The sequence below is a fragment of the Gossypium raimondii genome, chromosome 11, assembly GCF_025698545.1.
Source record: "Gossypium raimondii isolate GPD5lz chromosome 11, ASM2569854v1, whole genome shotgun sequence".
NCBI classification, from domain to species: Eukaryota; Viridiplantae; Streptophyta; class Magnoliopsida; order Malvales; family Malvaceae; genus Gossypium; species Gossypium raimondii.
Window position 1 is genome coordinate 62053485 of NC_068575.1, and position 15162 is coordinate 62068646.

At 34.6% G+C, this 15162-nt stretch overlaps 1 protein-coding gene across 1 annotated transcript; it reads right to left on the reverse strand.

Annotated features, from left to right (window-relative positions):
- Window positions 1-1166: 1166 nt before the first annotated feature.
- Window positions 1167-7958, reverse strand: LOC105801827 (uncharacterized). Its single transcript, XM_012633134.2, has 5 exons — window positions 6988-7958; window positions 4036-4951; window positions 2411-3770; window positions 2239-2322; window positions 1167-1988 (listed from the first exon to the last, which is right to left on the reverse strand). Exons 1-5 carry the CDS (start codon window positions 7508-7510, stop codon window positions 1314-1316), a joined length of 3558 nt encoding a protein of 1185 aa, XP_012488588.1. The 5' UTR covers window positions 7511-7958; the 3' UTR covers window positions 1167-1313.
- Between the last annotated feature and the right edge of the window lie 7204 nt (window positions 7959-15162).

Sequence of the window (15162 nt, forward strand, 5' to 3'; positions counted from 1 at the left end):
ACTATAGCTTTTATATTATTTTTTTTGTTTGTGGAAGAAACAAGCATAAAAGAGATTATTAAAATAATAGTCATATAAATAAAATAATAACAAAATTAACTTGAATTTAACAAAAGAGTTTAACAACATTAACACTTGAAACTGTATTTTAAAATTAAAAAACAAAATAAACATTCAATTGAATCGAATGAAAAATTTCAAGTTAATTGAGTTTATGAATCTTATTTTTCATCCTAACTCAATTTTAAATTTTCTCAAATTGAGACGAGTGAGATGAAATTGAATCGAATATATTTGTTCGAGTTAAATTAAAAAATGATTTCGGATCCTTGTAGTCACTATCACCTAACCTAATCAAATTTATTATTAACTTTCATCCCTCATAATTTATTTATTAATTTTTATGTAATTTGCTTAATTGCTTCAATTATTTTCTAATTCTTGTCACTATGTATTTTGAAATTAAAATATATACTAAATGTAAAAATGTGATTTTTTAATAAAAGTTATCTTAAAGATAAAATGTAAAATTGATACCAATGTAAAATTTTAACACGAATATTTTATAACATCAACAATAATTCAATTTTAACAAAATATTATAAATGTTCAATATGATTAAACAATTCAATAATAAAAATAATACTAATTGTAGAATTTAATTTAATAATATAAATAATATTATTTTTAAAAAAAATCGGGGGATAGGTTTGGGGTAGAAAGGGGTGGGATGGAAGTAAAAGTATTGGAGGAAAATAAAAAATTTTAGGGGTGGAGGTAGTAAAATTTTGTTAGAAAGCAAATGGGAAAGTAAAATTTTAGGGAAAGTATTAAAAAAAAATTGTGTGGGGAGGTGGGTTTGGGGTAGAAAAGGATGAAATGGGAGGGGAGTAAAAGTTTTGAGAGAAAGTAAAGAAGTTTAGAAATTTGGGGTGAAATTTGGGGTAATTTATAAACACTGATCCATATACAAGTATCATAATTCATAATTAACCCATTTCATGACAATTCAAACTCGATCCGACATGAAATATGTATACAATTATACGTCCAGCTAAATGCAGAGAATCAATAGGAAAACATAAAAACAAAATCATGGCAATTTATAAAAAGCAGTTTTACCAGAAATGTTAAATGCATCAAAGTAGAATGTAGCAGATCAAGAATGAAGAAGATGCAAGGATATGCCTAATCCAGGAAACCAGATGGCATGTACCTCATTTTATTTGCTTCATAACCATACGCAACAAAAAACAGCAAAAGTAAAAAATAAAAATGCGCATTATAAAAAGAACATGGATATAGAAATTGTCTCAATGTGTATTTTCAGGAGAATGATGTATCCCAGTTAAAATTACCAACTCCGACCCAGACTCATTTGACCCGGGAATCAAAGCCCCTGATACCTTAGGAGAATCATTTAAAGAACCACTAATTGCATCATCAAAAGCATGTATTTCCTTGGCACAGTACACAGTACTATTACCTTCGGTTTTGTTTATATCATTTGAGTTTTCCTCGTCAGCAGGCAAACCAACTGCCTCTGCTGCATCATCAAGAGACCGCAATGAATCTTCAACTACATCCATTGGATTTATCTGATCAGTCTCGGTGTCGGTCTCTTCTGCCTTATCACCATTCAAAACTGGTTTAGGCACCCCTGGCTCCATGTGACCAGAATCAGTACTTGGCAGTTCTGGTTTTTCTGGAGAAAGGCTATCCAGATGATCTGGTAACTCCCTGCTTTGAATCGAAACAAGCTGTTCCATATTCTCATGAGAAGTAGCAGTCAGAACAGCGTCTCCTTTCTGCTGATCTGAATCAGCCATTTCAGCATCAGAAATCAAAACTGGCTCCTCTGCTTCATCGACTACACGATCAGAACTTTGCTCCTCCTTGGGCACTGAAGTAGATGCCAACATCCCACCATTGGCATTTGGAATAGCACAAATTTGTAGCCTCTGTTTCTTATAGAGGTCCATGGCTTTCTGCAAGTCAGAGAACATAAATGAAACACCATCATTAGTTTAGAACCAGAAGTTGAAAGTTGAAGTAGAAATGACTATGTTTGATCTGGGGGAAAATAAGTAACAGCATTCCCCAGGTCATATATTTTTATACATGCTTTTATAACCATTATTAAGCATTTCATAATTCTATTTCTCCCACCAAAGAAGTAACAGAAAAAAGATCTTAGATATACTCAAACGCATATACAGATACAAGCTTCACAAATACCTGAAAAACAGAAGCATTAGTTGCAGGAATAAGTGAAGGGCTCAGAACATCAATAGAAGCATTTTGTACTGGTCGTCCACCGTTCTGAAAAATACGAGAAAAAGGGTACTATAAGTCAAAGATCAGATAAATTAACTACTGAGAGAAAATTTTGAAGAAAAGGGTTCTCTACCTTCAAATTCACAAGCATTGTTACATCTTTACCCAAATCTTTACTTCGCTCCACATTCAGCAAACTTGCACACTGATCATACAAAGCAGAACCAGCTAGTTCTGCTGAAATGTCAAGCTTACAAAGATAAAGTCGACAACAGCGAGCATCATCATCTTCACTCGATATTTTGGAAGAATCAGGTGCCTTGTGTGGAATCTCAGGTGAACATCTAGAAGATTCTTTTGCTGCTGGCAAGACATCAGATCTTAATTCAAAACCCGTCACCTGAACATCATTATCGCCATTTTCATATTGAGACCTCTGACGTTCCTGTCCATCATAGACATCAAGAGGGGCCTGCAGAGGATGGTCCTCTTTCTCAGATGTTGAGGGCAAGTCAACATCACCATTTTGTCCCTTCCACACATCTGAACCGGTATCCCATCCCCGACCATTCACTGGATGCCTATTCTGGTCCCATTCGGGACCCCCGAACATGTGCGCTTCATCCCTAAAACTAACACTGTGACCATCCCAACCAGGAAACTGGGCTGGACCAGAGCCATCCATCGGATTCTGCCAGCCAATTGGTCTCAAATGGTTGTTAAACCTTTCGGCATCAGGTATATGATATGGAATCCCAGAGTGATTAATTTCCATTGAGGGCCTAACACCAAACAGAGATGGAGAAGGAAACTGTGGCATCACAGCTTGAAAACCACCATGAGGTGGCCCAGGTTGGAATGGGATGAAACCATTTGGAAGAGGTGCTGGCCAGTTTGGGGCACCCCTCCAAGCATTTGCATGCCCTCTTCTAACGTTCAGATCACCACTCCTCTTGTACCGACCAGAGTTATTAAATCTATGATCTTCTTCTAGAGAACCCATGAAAGATGGGCTGCCAATTCCAGCTCTTAAACCAGGCGGCTGTGGAATCAAAGATGAGTTGCCCTGACCAGCTCTATTATAAAATACAGAATCTGCTTGACAAGATCCATCCAAAAGAGGCTTCTCAAGAGGCAAATCTCGACCAAGTCTATTATCCTCTTCTCTGCCACCAACAGAGGCACTACTCCATCCTGTCTCCTCTGTATCAAGACCCCGCTTAACACCACTTCTACTCGTATATCTACGCTCAAGACTTGTTGAAGGAGATCTTTCCATCATACTCATTGGGGAAGCTTTTGAACTCGAGGACCTCTCAATTGGTAACTCCCCAGAATGGCCCTCATCCGCCCTACTTGATTTCTCCATGGATCTATACTTAGCACCTCTCTCAGAGACTTCAGAAAAACTAGTTACCTCTCTTGATGAAGCAGCTTTGGACCTCTGCTCTGTCATTGGATCTCTATGCTTCGAATCTTCTTGTTTCAAATGTCTACAAGGGAAAATAACTCTATTATACTCAATAAATCACTTTTTTTGGGAGGGAGGGGGGGTGCAGCCATACCCACAACCACCAAAAGTAAGTCATATGCCACAGGCAATGAGAAAATAAATTCAGTTTAACTCATCAAACAATAATCTGAAATCTGATAGACACTAACAGCTCATTGAGATCCCTTATTTACTCAGTTTACCATTTAAAATATTGAATAAGGAATTGACAATATTGAAGAGGGTGTGATAAAGAAACAAAGTACCTATACTCATCAGTCCCACCATGGGAAATTGAGCTGGGAGAAGCTCTCCTTCTGTTGCTGCCCATAGCAGCATCTAAATTGGCTGGTCGTGACTGAGACCTTCCCCTATCAGCATCTACCTCAACTCTCCCAGAAGTTGATGATTTATTTTCCATGTCAGAGTAGTGTAATTTGGTACCTCGAGATTTAGTATCATTACCATCATCACGATCATCAGGAGATCGTTTCCTTCCCTTACTGTCTTTGTATCTTGTACTCCTCCGTTCATCATGTACCTCGTCACGGTCATGATCTCTATCCTTGTCCCGATCACTGTAACGATGATCGCGATCATGATCTCGGTCTCGATCCCATTGAGAATCATAATCACGATCATGGTCGTGATCACGGTTGCGGTCACGTTCTCGATAATGGTCACGATCAGGATCACGATAACGCTCACGCTCACGCTCTCGATCCCGCTCCCGCTCCCTCTCCCTATAACGCTCACGGTCTCTATCACGATCACGGTCTCTATCATGGTCACGATCACGCTCATAGTCACTATCTTGAACCTTGGACTTCTTCTGCCGAACTTTCACATCATCTTTTCCATCCCTCAAATGCTTCTCACGAGACTTGCTATTAGCAAGATCACTTGCTGATCGATCATCTCTCAATTTATCATCTTGGCACTTGTCTTCACAGTTCATGTCTTCTCGATACTTTTCTTTGTATCTCTCATCCTTATGCTTCTCATCTTTTGCTCTTCCATCCTTGCCGATATCATTGCTTACATACAACTGTTTGTCCAAAATGTCTCCATTATCTTCCAGATGCTTATCCCCATCACCAGAAGTATCTCTCCTTTTCCTAAGCCGTCTCTCAAGCTGGCTCTCTGATTCAGGACTTTGCAACTGATCTGGTACATCCATATCTGAAATGACAAAAAAAAAAAAGGAGAGATATAAAATTTTCCAACATGACCAAGTTATTCACAATGAGTATTTCCCACAACATAAAAGGAATACCTTGTACAAGAAATTATTGGGTTAAAAAATAAATAAAACTTAAAAGACTTCTGGTTCCAGTGCACGAAATACAAATAATAACAATAATAACAACTAGATGATACCGAGAAAACACTACAAAAGTTAAAATTTTCATTTCAGCAAAAATTACAAAAATTCATGAAATTCCCCACTTGACAATGACCATACGGTTTATCATTTTTCACAAACAGAAGACAAGAACCTATGGAAAGTGCATGTAATGATATAGCAAGAAGAGCAATGACTACATATAAATACAACAACAAAAATGTAGAGCAATCAAAAGCTTAATAGGAAATCTGAAAACAAGACAGAAAACTGAAAGATCGTTAACTTAATATTAGGATTCATAAAGCATACAAGTAAACTTATATGGTCTACTAAAAGCTAACAACAAGTTTAAATCTGTATAAAGTATGAAATAAAGCGAAGGTGCCAAAATCCTGACACATCTTGACATAGCACTGATATATTTGAGCCAAAACAGCAAAACCTTTTTATACTAGGCCTCAAGCAAAGATCAGCTCACCGCACTGACAAAAACATCTTCAGTAAAACAGAAGTGGCTACATGACCTTAGTGAGATGAAATTCTTTCATTACCAGTTGAGGATTTTGAAGGTGTATTTATTGGAGATATTTTTTAATACAGAACTATCAGTAAAAAGTTAAAACTTCTCATCGTATTTTATCAACTTTTAAAACTCCCTTCAAACTCTCTTCTTCCATTAATTTTGAGGCAATAACTTCATTACCTTCAAGTTATTTGAGGCTCAACTGGAGGATGCAACCAGGACCATGGAATTTATATGCACATTAGATCCTTGCAGGCTCTGACCAAATTTAGCTAAGCAAGATTTCCTAAGTGGGGAAATTGATTTCATATACTTGAAAAAACATATTTAAGTGCACTTCTAAGTGTACAAGAAGTGTGACAACTTCAAGCTTGCACCAGTAAATTCTCCTCTGAATTTACATAAAAATTATTCTCTCATCCAAAACAGGGAACCATGTCTGGAAAAGTACTTTCAAAATAACACTTTGAAGCTAATAAAAAACCTAAATACTGGAGACCCCGCTGAAATTTTCAAATTTTGATTCCTTTCAAACAAATACCCAGAAACAGGAAACCTTGCAACATAGGGAAAATTTTCAAATTATTGCTCTAGAGACTCAACATAGGGTGCATGTCAATTCAGAAAGAGAATAACACACCAAGTTTGAAGGCTGACATTAGTTGCCTCGTAACATCATTCAGAAGGCTATATAAAACCTTGCAAAAACCACACGTCCCAATATCATAAACACTAATTATTGGAAAAAATCTTCTTCCATTAATTTTGACTGTGTTAACTATTCTCTAAATTGCTAAACCCAACCTCTCATCCTGCAAAAAAAGAATCTACTTTTCTTCTTTGCCTCATGCAGCAAATAAAGTTCCTAAATCAGATAACTCTTAACATTTAAAATTAAGTGGTTTGAAGTTGAACTTCCTCAAAAAACAAGAATCAACTTAGCATGTTTTCTTAGAGAGAGTGTGTAACCGTAGATGCATTTGTGAGACATTAATTAAGACTAGCTTTCCTCGAAATCTGTAGATTAAAATTTAGCAATACTAGAAATTCCAAATTTATTATTTCTAACAATGACTAGCCATTAATTACAAACGCAAAAGGATCTGAAGATCCTTTAAAAATAAGCACGGCTCAGTGCTTATTAAGTTAAACAAGTTAGAAAGGTTCTGAAATCACATAAATATTGTCCCTATTCAATTCAGAAGGTGTTAACTCCAAAAACCAAATAAAAAACTTATAAAAAAATTGGGGAAAATAATAATATAACAATGAATTGCAATATACACTACCTACAACAAAAAACAGCACCAAAATAATCAGAAACGCACATAGAATAAGTTATCTCACCAGTTCTTTCGGAGTATTGTTTCACAGTGCGGTGTTCCTCACTCTCAATCAGCCTATCACTTTTGCCTTCTTTACTTTTCCTTTCTCTATCCCTTTCCTCCTTTCTACTATATTCCCGATGCTTCCCCTCACTCTTACTTCTCTTTGTATCATCTGCTTCAACATCGTCTCGTCTCTTACTCTTCGATTCACTTAAAGCCTTAGACTTCTTCTCTCCTTTACCATCATCTTCACCGCCATTCCATCTATCGCTTACTCCATCATCTGCCTTATCTTTACGCCGCTTCGAGGAACTGTACTCCTCAATATAATCTCCATTCCCCGAAATCCATAGTTCCTTGGTATCCTTAGAGTCAAGCTTTCTCTTCTCACCGGATCCAAGCTCCTTCGAAAACCTACCACTGCTCTCGTCCTTACTCTTCTTTTCCTTCTCCTTTAAGCCCGAATCTTTCTCCGAATCCGAGTAATCCCTAGCGTCCCTAGAACTATGCTTGCTAGATTTGTGCCTTGAACTTCGCGGCATCACCGGAGCCCAACTACACGACCTCAAAAAAAACAAAAAAAAACCCTAACCGGAAAATAAAAATAAAACCGTCCGGATACAAAAATGAAGCACCAATCTCAAATCAACATTCAATATAAAAACCCTAACATCGAATCTTTCAAGGTAACTACAGTCGATTCTCGAAACGGACGGAATAAAAACGACAGTGGAAACCCTAATTGCTCTGAATGGGAATGAAGGCGGTCGGAACCCTCACGGCGAAAAAGGAACGGTTTAACGGACAGTATAGATTTAGAGGAGAGTGGAGGCGGAGGCGGTGAAGAGAATGAGATCGAAAATGAAGGAAATTACGAGGGAGGGTAAGGTGGAAGAAATTTGGGGGTTTGAGTTTGACGAATGAAGATGGGGGCGTTTTGGGGATAATTGCTAAAAGAGCATGTGATTTTGAAGAAGTGAAGAAAAGAGGTGCGTCTTTGTGTTTTAATGGGCTTTTTTCGGGTTTCAAATAATCTGGAGTTACTAATAAGACTTGGAGTAGACTTGGGATAATTTTGTTGATCTGACAGGATTTACCCTCGAGATTTGTTTGTATTACAGTCTTATCCTTGACTTTGTTGAGTGGAGGATTCCCGTTTTATGGGTTAAACAAAACCAATTTTACTTTTACCGGGTCTGTTTGATTGACGGAATTAATTTTCCGGAAAATCATTTCTAACTTTTCCAGCGTTTGATTAGAGGAAAATATTTTTCATTTAGAAAATGAACTCTAAAACACGGGAAAATGGGTTACATTTTAGGAAAAATGTCTTACCAATTTCTAAGGGGTAAGACATTTTCCACAGCTCATCTCCACTCTCTTCACCCTTTCCACAGCTCCTCTTTTCACTCTCTTCACCCTAACGATTGCAGCTCATCATCTCTGCCTCATCTTCTCTGCTAGTTCACCTCTTCTCTTTGCTTGCCTCGTTAGCGTCTTTGGTTCACCTCTATTTGGTTTATCGAAGGTAAAATTGCAAGCTCTAGGTTAGGGGTTTCAATACCCTTTTTGCTCTTGATAAGTTTTTCTTGAGTAATTTCTGAAATTTCAAGAGTAATGTGAATTAGGGTTTTTTTTTCTATTTTTTTCTTCCTCTTTTTTTTTGGGTTTTGAAACTTCTTGTCAGTGATCGGATTTCATCGAAATTTCCAGGTAACGAAAGAATCGGGTTGGATTTTTTATTCACTGAAGGTGACGACTGACGATGACTTTGGTTTTTTTTTTAAGCTGAATTTTGTTGCATGTTAAGATCTGCTCTTTTTTGAAGAAGGATTTGATGATGACTTCTTGTGTTCTGTGTTTGATTATCTAGTGAGTCATGAATCCGAGGCCAAAGTTTTTTTAGTTAAAAGTAAGAAGCATAAAAAAATTTAGCTTCAAAAATTTTCTCAAGGTTGAAGATATTGATACTTTTATGTGGTGTAATATTATGCACTTTGACAATGTTGTTACCATGTGGTGTACTACTAATTATGTATTTGGATAATATTATTAATTTTTAGTACTCATTGTGGTTTCGAAGCAATTTATAATTATTCAATACTTGTTTTTTAACACAATTACAAATAATTTATTTGATATTAGTTTTTTCAATTTATAACGATTAATATTGTAGCTTAAGAATTGAGTATTATTATAAATAAATCATTGCAATATATGTAAAAACAATTTAAAATATAAAATTTATTAATATATATTAATATATGGAAAACAATTTTTCCGAAAAATATTTTCGGAAAGTCGCCAAAGCAATGAAAATATTTTACAGATTCAATCAAACACCGTAAAATATTTTCCAAGAAATCATTTTACGAAAAGTAAAACATTTTCCAGAAATCATTTTACGTAAAACATTTTACTGGCAATCAAACGGACCCTAAGTTTAAGTTTGAATCCTTTTAATCTTCAAAGATTTATAAAATAATTATTGAATTATTAAAAAAATTATCTAAGTCATTAGTTGTTAAAAACATTATTGTATGAATTTCTTTCTTCGTACCGCATGTACCGATTAAAAGTTTTCTTCTCCTTTCTTCTGCAGTTCAGCTTTTCTCATGAAACAATTTTGAACGCTATGAATTTGTGAACAAAAATTTAGCTTTCTTCTCTGATATTTAACACTGGTTATTAGGTTGACTTGTATCTAAGGTATGTTTATGCGTTGATAGGTATGGTTCACTATATTGATCATCGAATTATCACTTAAAGCTCGCTAGTCAAACTTAATAGCCCAATAACTTATAAAAACTTTTGAATAGTTTAGTGACTTAAATGAAAACTTTTAAACAGTTTAGTGATCATTCTATGACTTTTTGAAATTAGTGTCTAAAATCTAAACTTATTAATAGTTCAGTGACCTTGGATGCAGTTTACTCAATAAATAATCTACTTGTGATTTGCTACTTAAATGATCTCATGGCGATTCCTCGTCAAATTGCCTCTTGCCTCTTGCCTCTTCTCTCTCCCCCACCTCAATCCCATCCTTTAGTTCCTGTCCTTCTCTTTCTTTGTTATACCTCACAACTCATATAATGTGCTCAAGTTCTTATGAAACTCTATTTTAGGAACACTTTGTGGATGCAACAATATTTGGTAAATAATAAAACACCTCGCTAAACATGATCCTAATAGAATGCCTGTCCACTTCAAGTGAGACCCAAGAACAAATATCCTTATCCAATCAAACGAGTCATTTACATTCCTCAACATCACTTATTTGTACATCAACCTATGTCTATTGGTACAAATATTCTAGTCAAGCATTTTTGAATTAAGGGAGTGTAACACCTATAACCTTTATCCGTCGTCGAAACAGAGTTATGAAGCATTACCGAACTTTATGAAATAAACACGGAGATTTTATAACAATTAATAAAATATATCAAAAATCAATCATAAAATACTCATATTGTCCCTTGTATGAGCCCTCGAGGCCCAATATACACCTTAGAAGTGAATCGGGACTAAACAGAATACTCAAGGAATTTTTCCCAAAATCTCAAAATTTTTCTTAAGAGCAGGGGACACACGCCCGTGCGGCTAGCCGTGTGGCTCACATGGCCAGGAGATACGCCCGTGTCTTAGGCCGTGTGGGCATTCGATGTAAGGCACACAGCCGTATCTCAGCTCGTGTCTATACCCGTGTAACTCTCTGACTTAGGTCACACGCCCAAGCCACACGCCCGTGTGTTAGGCTATGTGCAAAAACCTGGGAATTCTGTTTCAAAATTTTAAGATGCAGGGGACGCACAGCCAGACCACGTGCCCATGTGATAGGCCGTGTGTCACACACGGCTGAGACGCACACCCATGTCTCTGCCTGTATGAACGAAAATAGGCCATTTTATGGCCTATTTTCTCACCTATTCTTGACTTCAGCCTACACACTTCAAATTTCATACATATAGGTCATAACAGGGTCACCAAAATAACTAATTCCTAACTTTAATATGATTATATTATCACATATATTCTAACATTTTAATTAGAACATAAATCAATTCACACATGTAACTACCTATATCAACATGTTTTACCAGTTTATTCATTATTATGCCTAGAAACTATCCATCCATTAACCACACTAGTACTTATACCAAACATGATAAAACCATACATATATAAGTTAACTTGAAAAATAAACAAAATGTAATTCTTGACATTTACACAACCATTTCAATCCCTATACATGCCATATAAACTATAATATGTATTGCAAAATCTATCGGAATAAGTTGGATAGTGTGGCTCGATGTGTTGATCCGATCTCTCGACTTATCAAAAATCTACAAAGAACATTAAACAACACAAGTAAGCTTATTGAAGCTTAGTAAGTTTGTTGGCTTTAAACATAAATCTTACCGAATATACTATAACAACTCATTTAAATAAAGCATTCAATACACATTTCCTGCCAATCACAACTTCAATTGATGAATTCACTTATTTAAGATCAATATCAATAATAACTTTAAGTATTCAAACATTAATTCTATATGTCACTTACCAACCCTTGTCAAATCAGAGAACGTCTTACGGATATGAGTACATCGTATACAGAAGCCCGAAGGCTGCACAGAAGCACATAAGTGCTGAACCGAAACCCGTAATGGTTGAATGGAAGCTTATAAGAGCTGAACGGAAACCTATTAGGGTTAAACGAAAACTCATATGAGTTAACTGAAGCTCATGAGAGCTAAACGGAAAGCAAACACCAAAGTTCGCAACAAATGTTGAACCTCGATTTACTTGGGCAATTTGCCGTCAATTCCTCCTTTGCACTGAACGAATGTACTCAATCCCGCGTTCCATTCGTTTCGAACGTTCAATTCAATTTCATAACTTTAATAATAATTTTATTTTCAACAAATGATATGAATAAATACATAATATCATTCATCAATTTAACATATAACATTAAATTTTAGCCATACGAACTTACTTGGGTTAAATTGTGGAATTTGTAGTAGTTCAGGGACTATTTTGCTAAATTTTTTTTCACGATTATCCACATGCTCTTGATCTAAAATATAAAATTATTCATTTTATCATATTTTTCAATTCTAATTCACTTCACAATTAATACCCTTCATTTTTGAAATTAAATAATTACCCTAACTTTTATAGTTTTTTGCAATTTAGTCCCTCACCAATTAGTCTATCAAATGAGCTAATTTTTCTCAATTGACAATTTATCTAAATATTCTAAACTATCATAAGACCTTTGATCAATATAATTTTAGTATCAAACCCTAATATTTAATCTTTTCACAGTTTGGTCCTAAAACCAATTTCTATTGAAATCACTTGATAAAATCATCATATAATAAAATTAAAGCTCTAAATACATGTTAATTCATCACAAACATCCAACAATCATCAATGGTAACTTTCAAAATTACCCATAAAATAAAAACTAATGACATAGATAGTTGGACCTAATTGTAAAAGTCTTAAAAATACAAAATTATAAGAAATAAGTAAAATTGAACTCACTTGTAGCAATATAAAAGGAAAACCAGCTTTATAAGCTTTCCCCATGCCGTTTTTACCAAAGTTACAAAGAGAATGTCTAGAAATCTCTTTCAATTTCTATTTGTTTAGTTAGATTTCACGTAATTTACAATTTTACCCTTCATTTGTTTTATTTATTATTTTTCATTAGCATGCCGTCCAACTATGTTAGTTTAGGCATATTTGTCCTTTAAATTCTCCATTATTTATTATTTATACCATTTACTCACTTATTTTCTTTAATTAGCAAGTTTTGCATATTTTCAATTTAGTCCTTTATATTTAATTAACTATCAATTCGTTAAAATTTTGTAACGAAACTTTACTACTACCTTAATAGCACTCCGTAAATATTCATAAAAATATTTACGGCTCGGTTTATGAAATCAAGGTCTCATTACCTCGTTTTCAAAATCATTTAACTTAATAAATCCTTTTAAAACACAAATCACTAATTCAAAAATCTTTCTAAAATCATATTTAACTCGTAAATACTAAATAATAAAATTTACGAGCTCACTCGTCAGATTTAGTGGTCTCGAACCACTGTTTCTGACACCACAGAAAATTGAACTGTTACAGGGAACCACTAAAAAAGGCGAGCTATCAAACCCTAAGCACCTTATTGCCACCATCAAGTTAATCTCAACTTTGACCAAATACCTTCGATCATTATGTAACTCTTTGTATGCCTTTAATTTGAATTGAGTGAATTGTTTTAAAACATCACAACCTCTTTTATGTATCAACACTCTTCGACGGTTTTTTAGCTTTAGTCAATTTCTGGTTCAAATTTACTTCTTATGACATATCAATTTTTGCCTCGATGCATATCAATGGCTCTCCTCCATCGAAGTTTTAACTGAGGTGTGTTGTTGTCATATTTTGTTTCTACATGATTTGAAGGTTTGATGGGTTGTGTTTGATGCTGTGCCACTTTATATTTGGCTTCAATGTCGTAGGAATTTACTGTCGATGTTCACCTTTGCTTTTATTTTTAACCTACATGGTTTAACTTTTGTCAAACGTTTATACTATTTTTCTTAATGTGGTTTGCTTCAGAGGTATAACTATGTTGAGTGAAACTTGAATTGTAATGAGCTTGAGCTAAAGCTCAAGTCAAAACTGGAGGTTTGATATTTGTCATTTGACTCAAACTTTATTAAATATAATTTATTTAAATTAATATTATGTTTGTTATTTTCAAATAAAATTTTATAAAAAAATTAAGAATGTTTGTCGATAAATATTTTTATATAAAATCATTTAAAACCAAAAATTAACACATTTCTTCAAAAAATAAATAAAAATTTGAAAAATCATTTTTCTCGAAATTATTGGTTATTTAGTTTTTCATTTTAGTGTTGTTTTTGAAAGTATAATAAATTTATAATTTCACTAGTAAAAGATGAAGATGGATTGAATTTTAATTTAATTGACATTAATTTTATTGTAACAACATAAAATATTTAAGTGCTTGAGGAATACATGTATTTTAGAATATTTCTTTCAAAGTTACAATTATATTAACAATTTCAATCACAATAAATCAATGTAAATAATAAATGGAATAAGTTGAAAGTAACTCAAAAATCACAATACAATAGGTTTAACATTTCTTCGAACTATAGTGTTGAATGCATCTCGGCTTTCTTCGATAACAAATTTATATATAGTTGTAGCCATAATTATTTCAATCAGACTGAATTAATTGGGTCGAGAATCATGGGTAAAATACTAAAAAAAGTTTATTTTTTTTAAATTTATCGAAATAGGTCCGATATTTTATTATTTATTGGAATGAGCCCTTTTTCCCTAAATCGCGTCCACGTCGATCTGAAGTCGGGGACATGTCGAAAATCGCGTCACGTCGGTAGCGCTTTCTCGACGTGGACACAAATAAGCGCTTACGTGACGCTATTTGTGTCAACGTCGACAAAGCGCTACCGACGTGGACGCGATTTGCTGACACGTCCCCTGACTTCGCGTTGACATGTACGCGATTTAGAGGAAAAAGGGCCCTTTCCGGTAAATAATAAAATATCGGGCCCATTTCGGTAAATTTTAAAAAAAGTGGCTTTTTTTGGTATTTTGCCATTTCATTTGTTTGACGGATATGTGTTGCTTATCAAGACGAGTCAATTCTCCGGCCATTGCTGAAATCGTACAAATTTTTACGATTTAAAAAAAATTTAAAAATATATTTTTTAAATTATTTAGAAATAGAGATTTCAGAGAAATTTAAGAGCAAATTGAGAGTAAATTGAGAGGAAATTGAGAGGAAATTTGAGAGATGATTAGTCTGTGAAAAAAAATAAAGGATGGGGGTATTTATAGATTTTTTTGACCCGTTGGGGGGGCAACGGTAAAAAAAAAGATAGTTGCACTGTTCATGCGCGGGGAAATCACGTCCCCAGAGACGCGCTACGTGGCAGTAAATCGCGTCCACGTCAGCGCGCTTTGCTGACACATCCCTTGACTTCGCGTTGACGTGGACGTAATTTAGGGGAAAATGGACCATTCCGATAAATAATAAAATAATAGGCCCATTTCGATAAATAAAAAAAAGGCTTTTTTTTAATATTTTGCCCATGAATCATCTGAAATACTAATCTGGAAA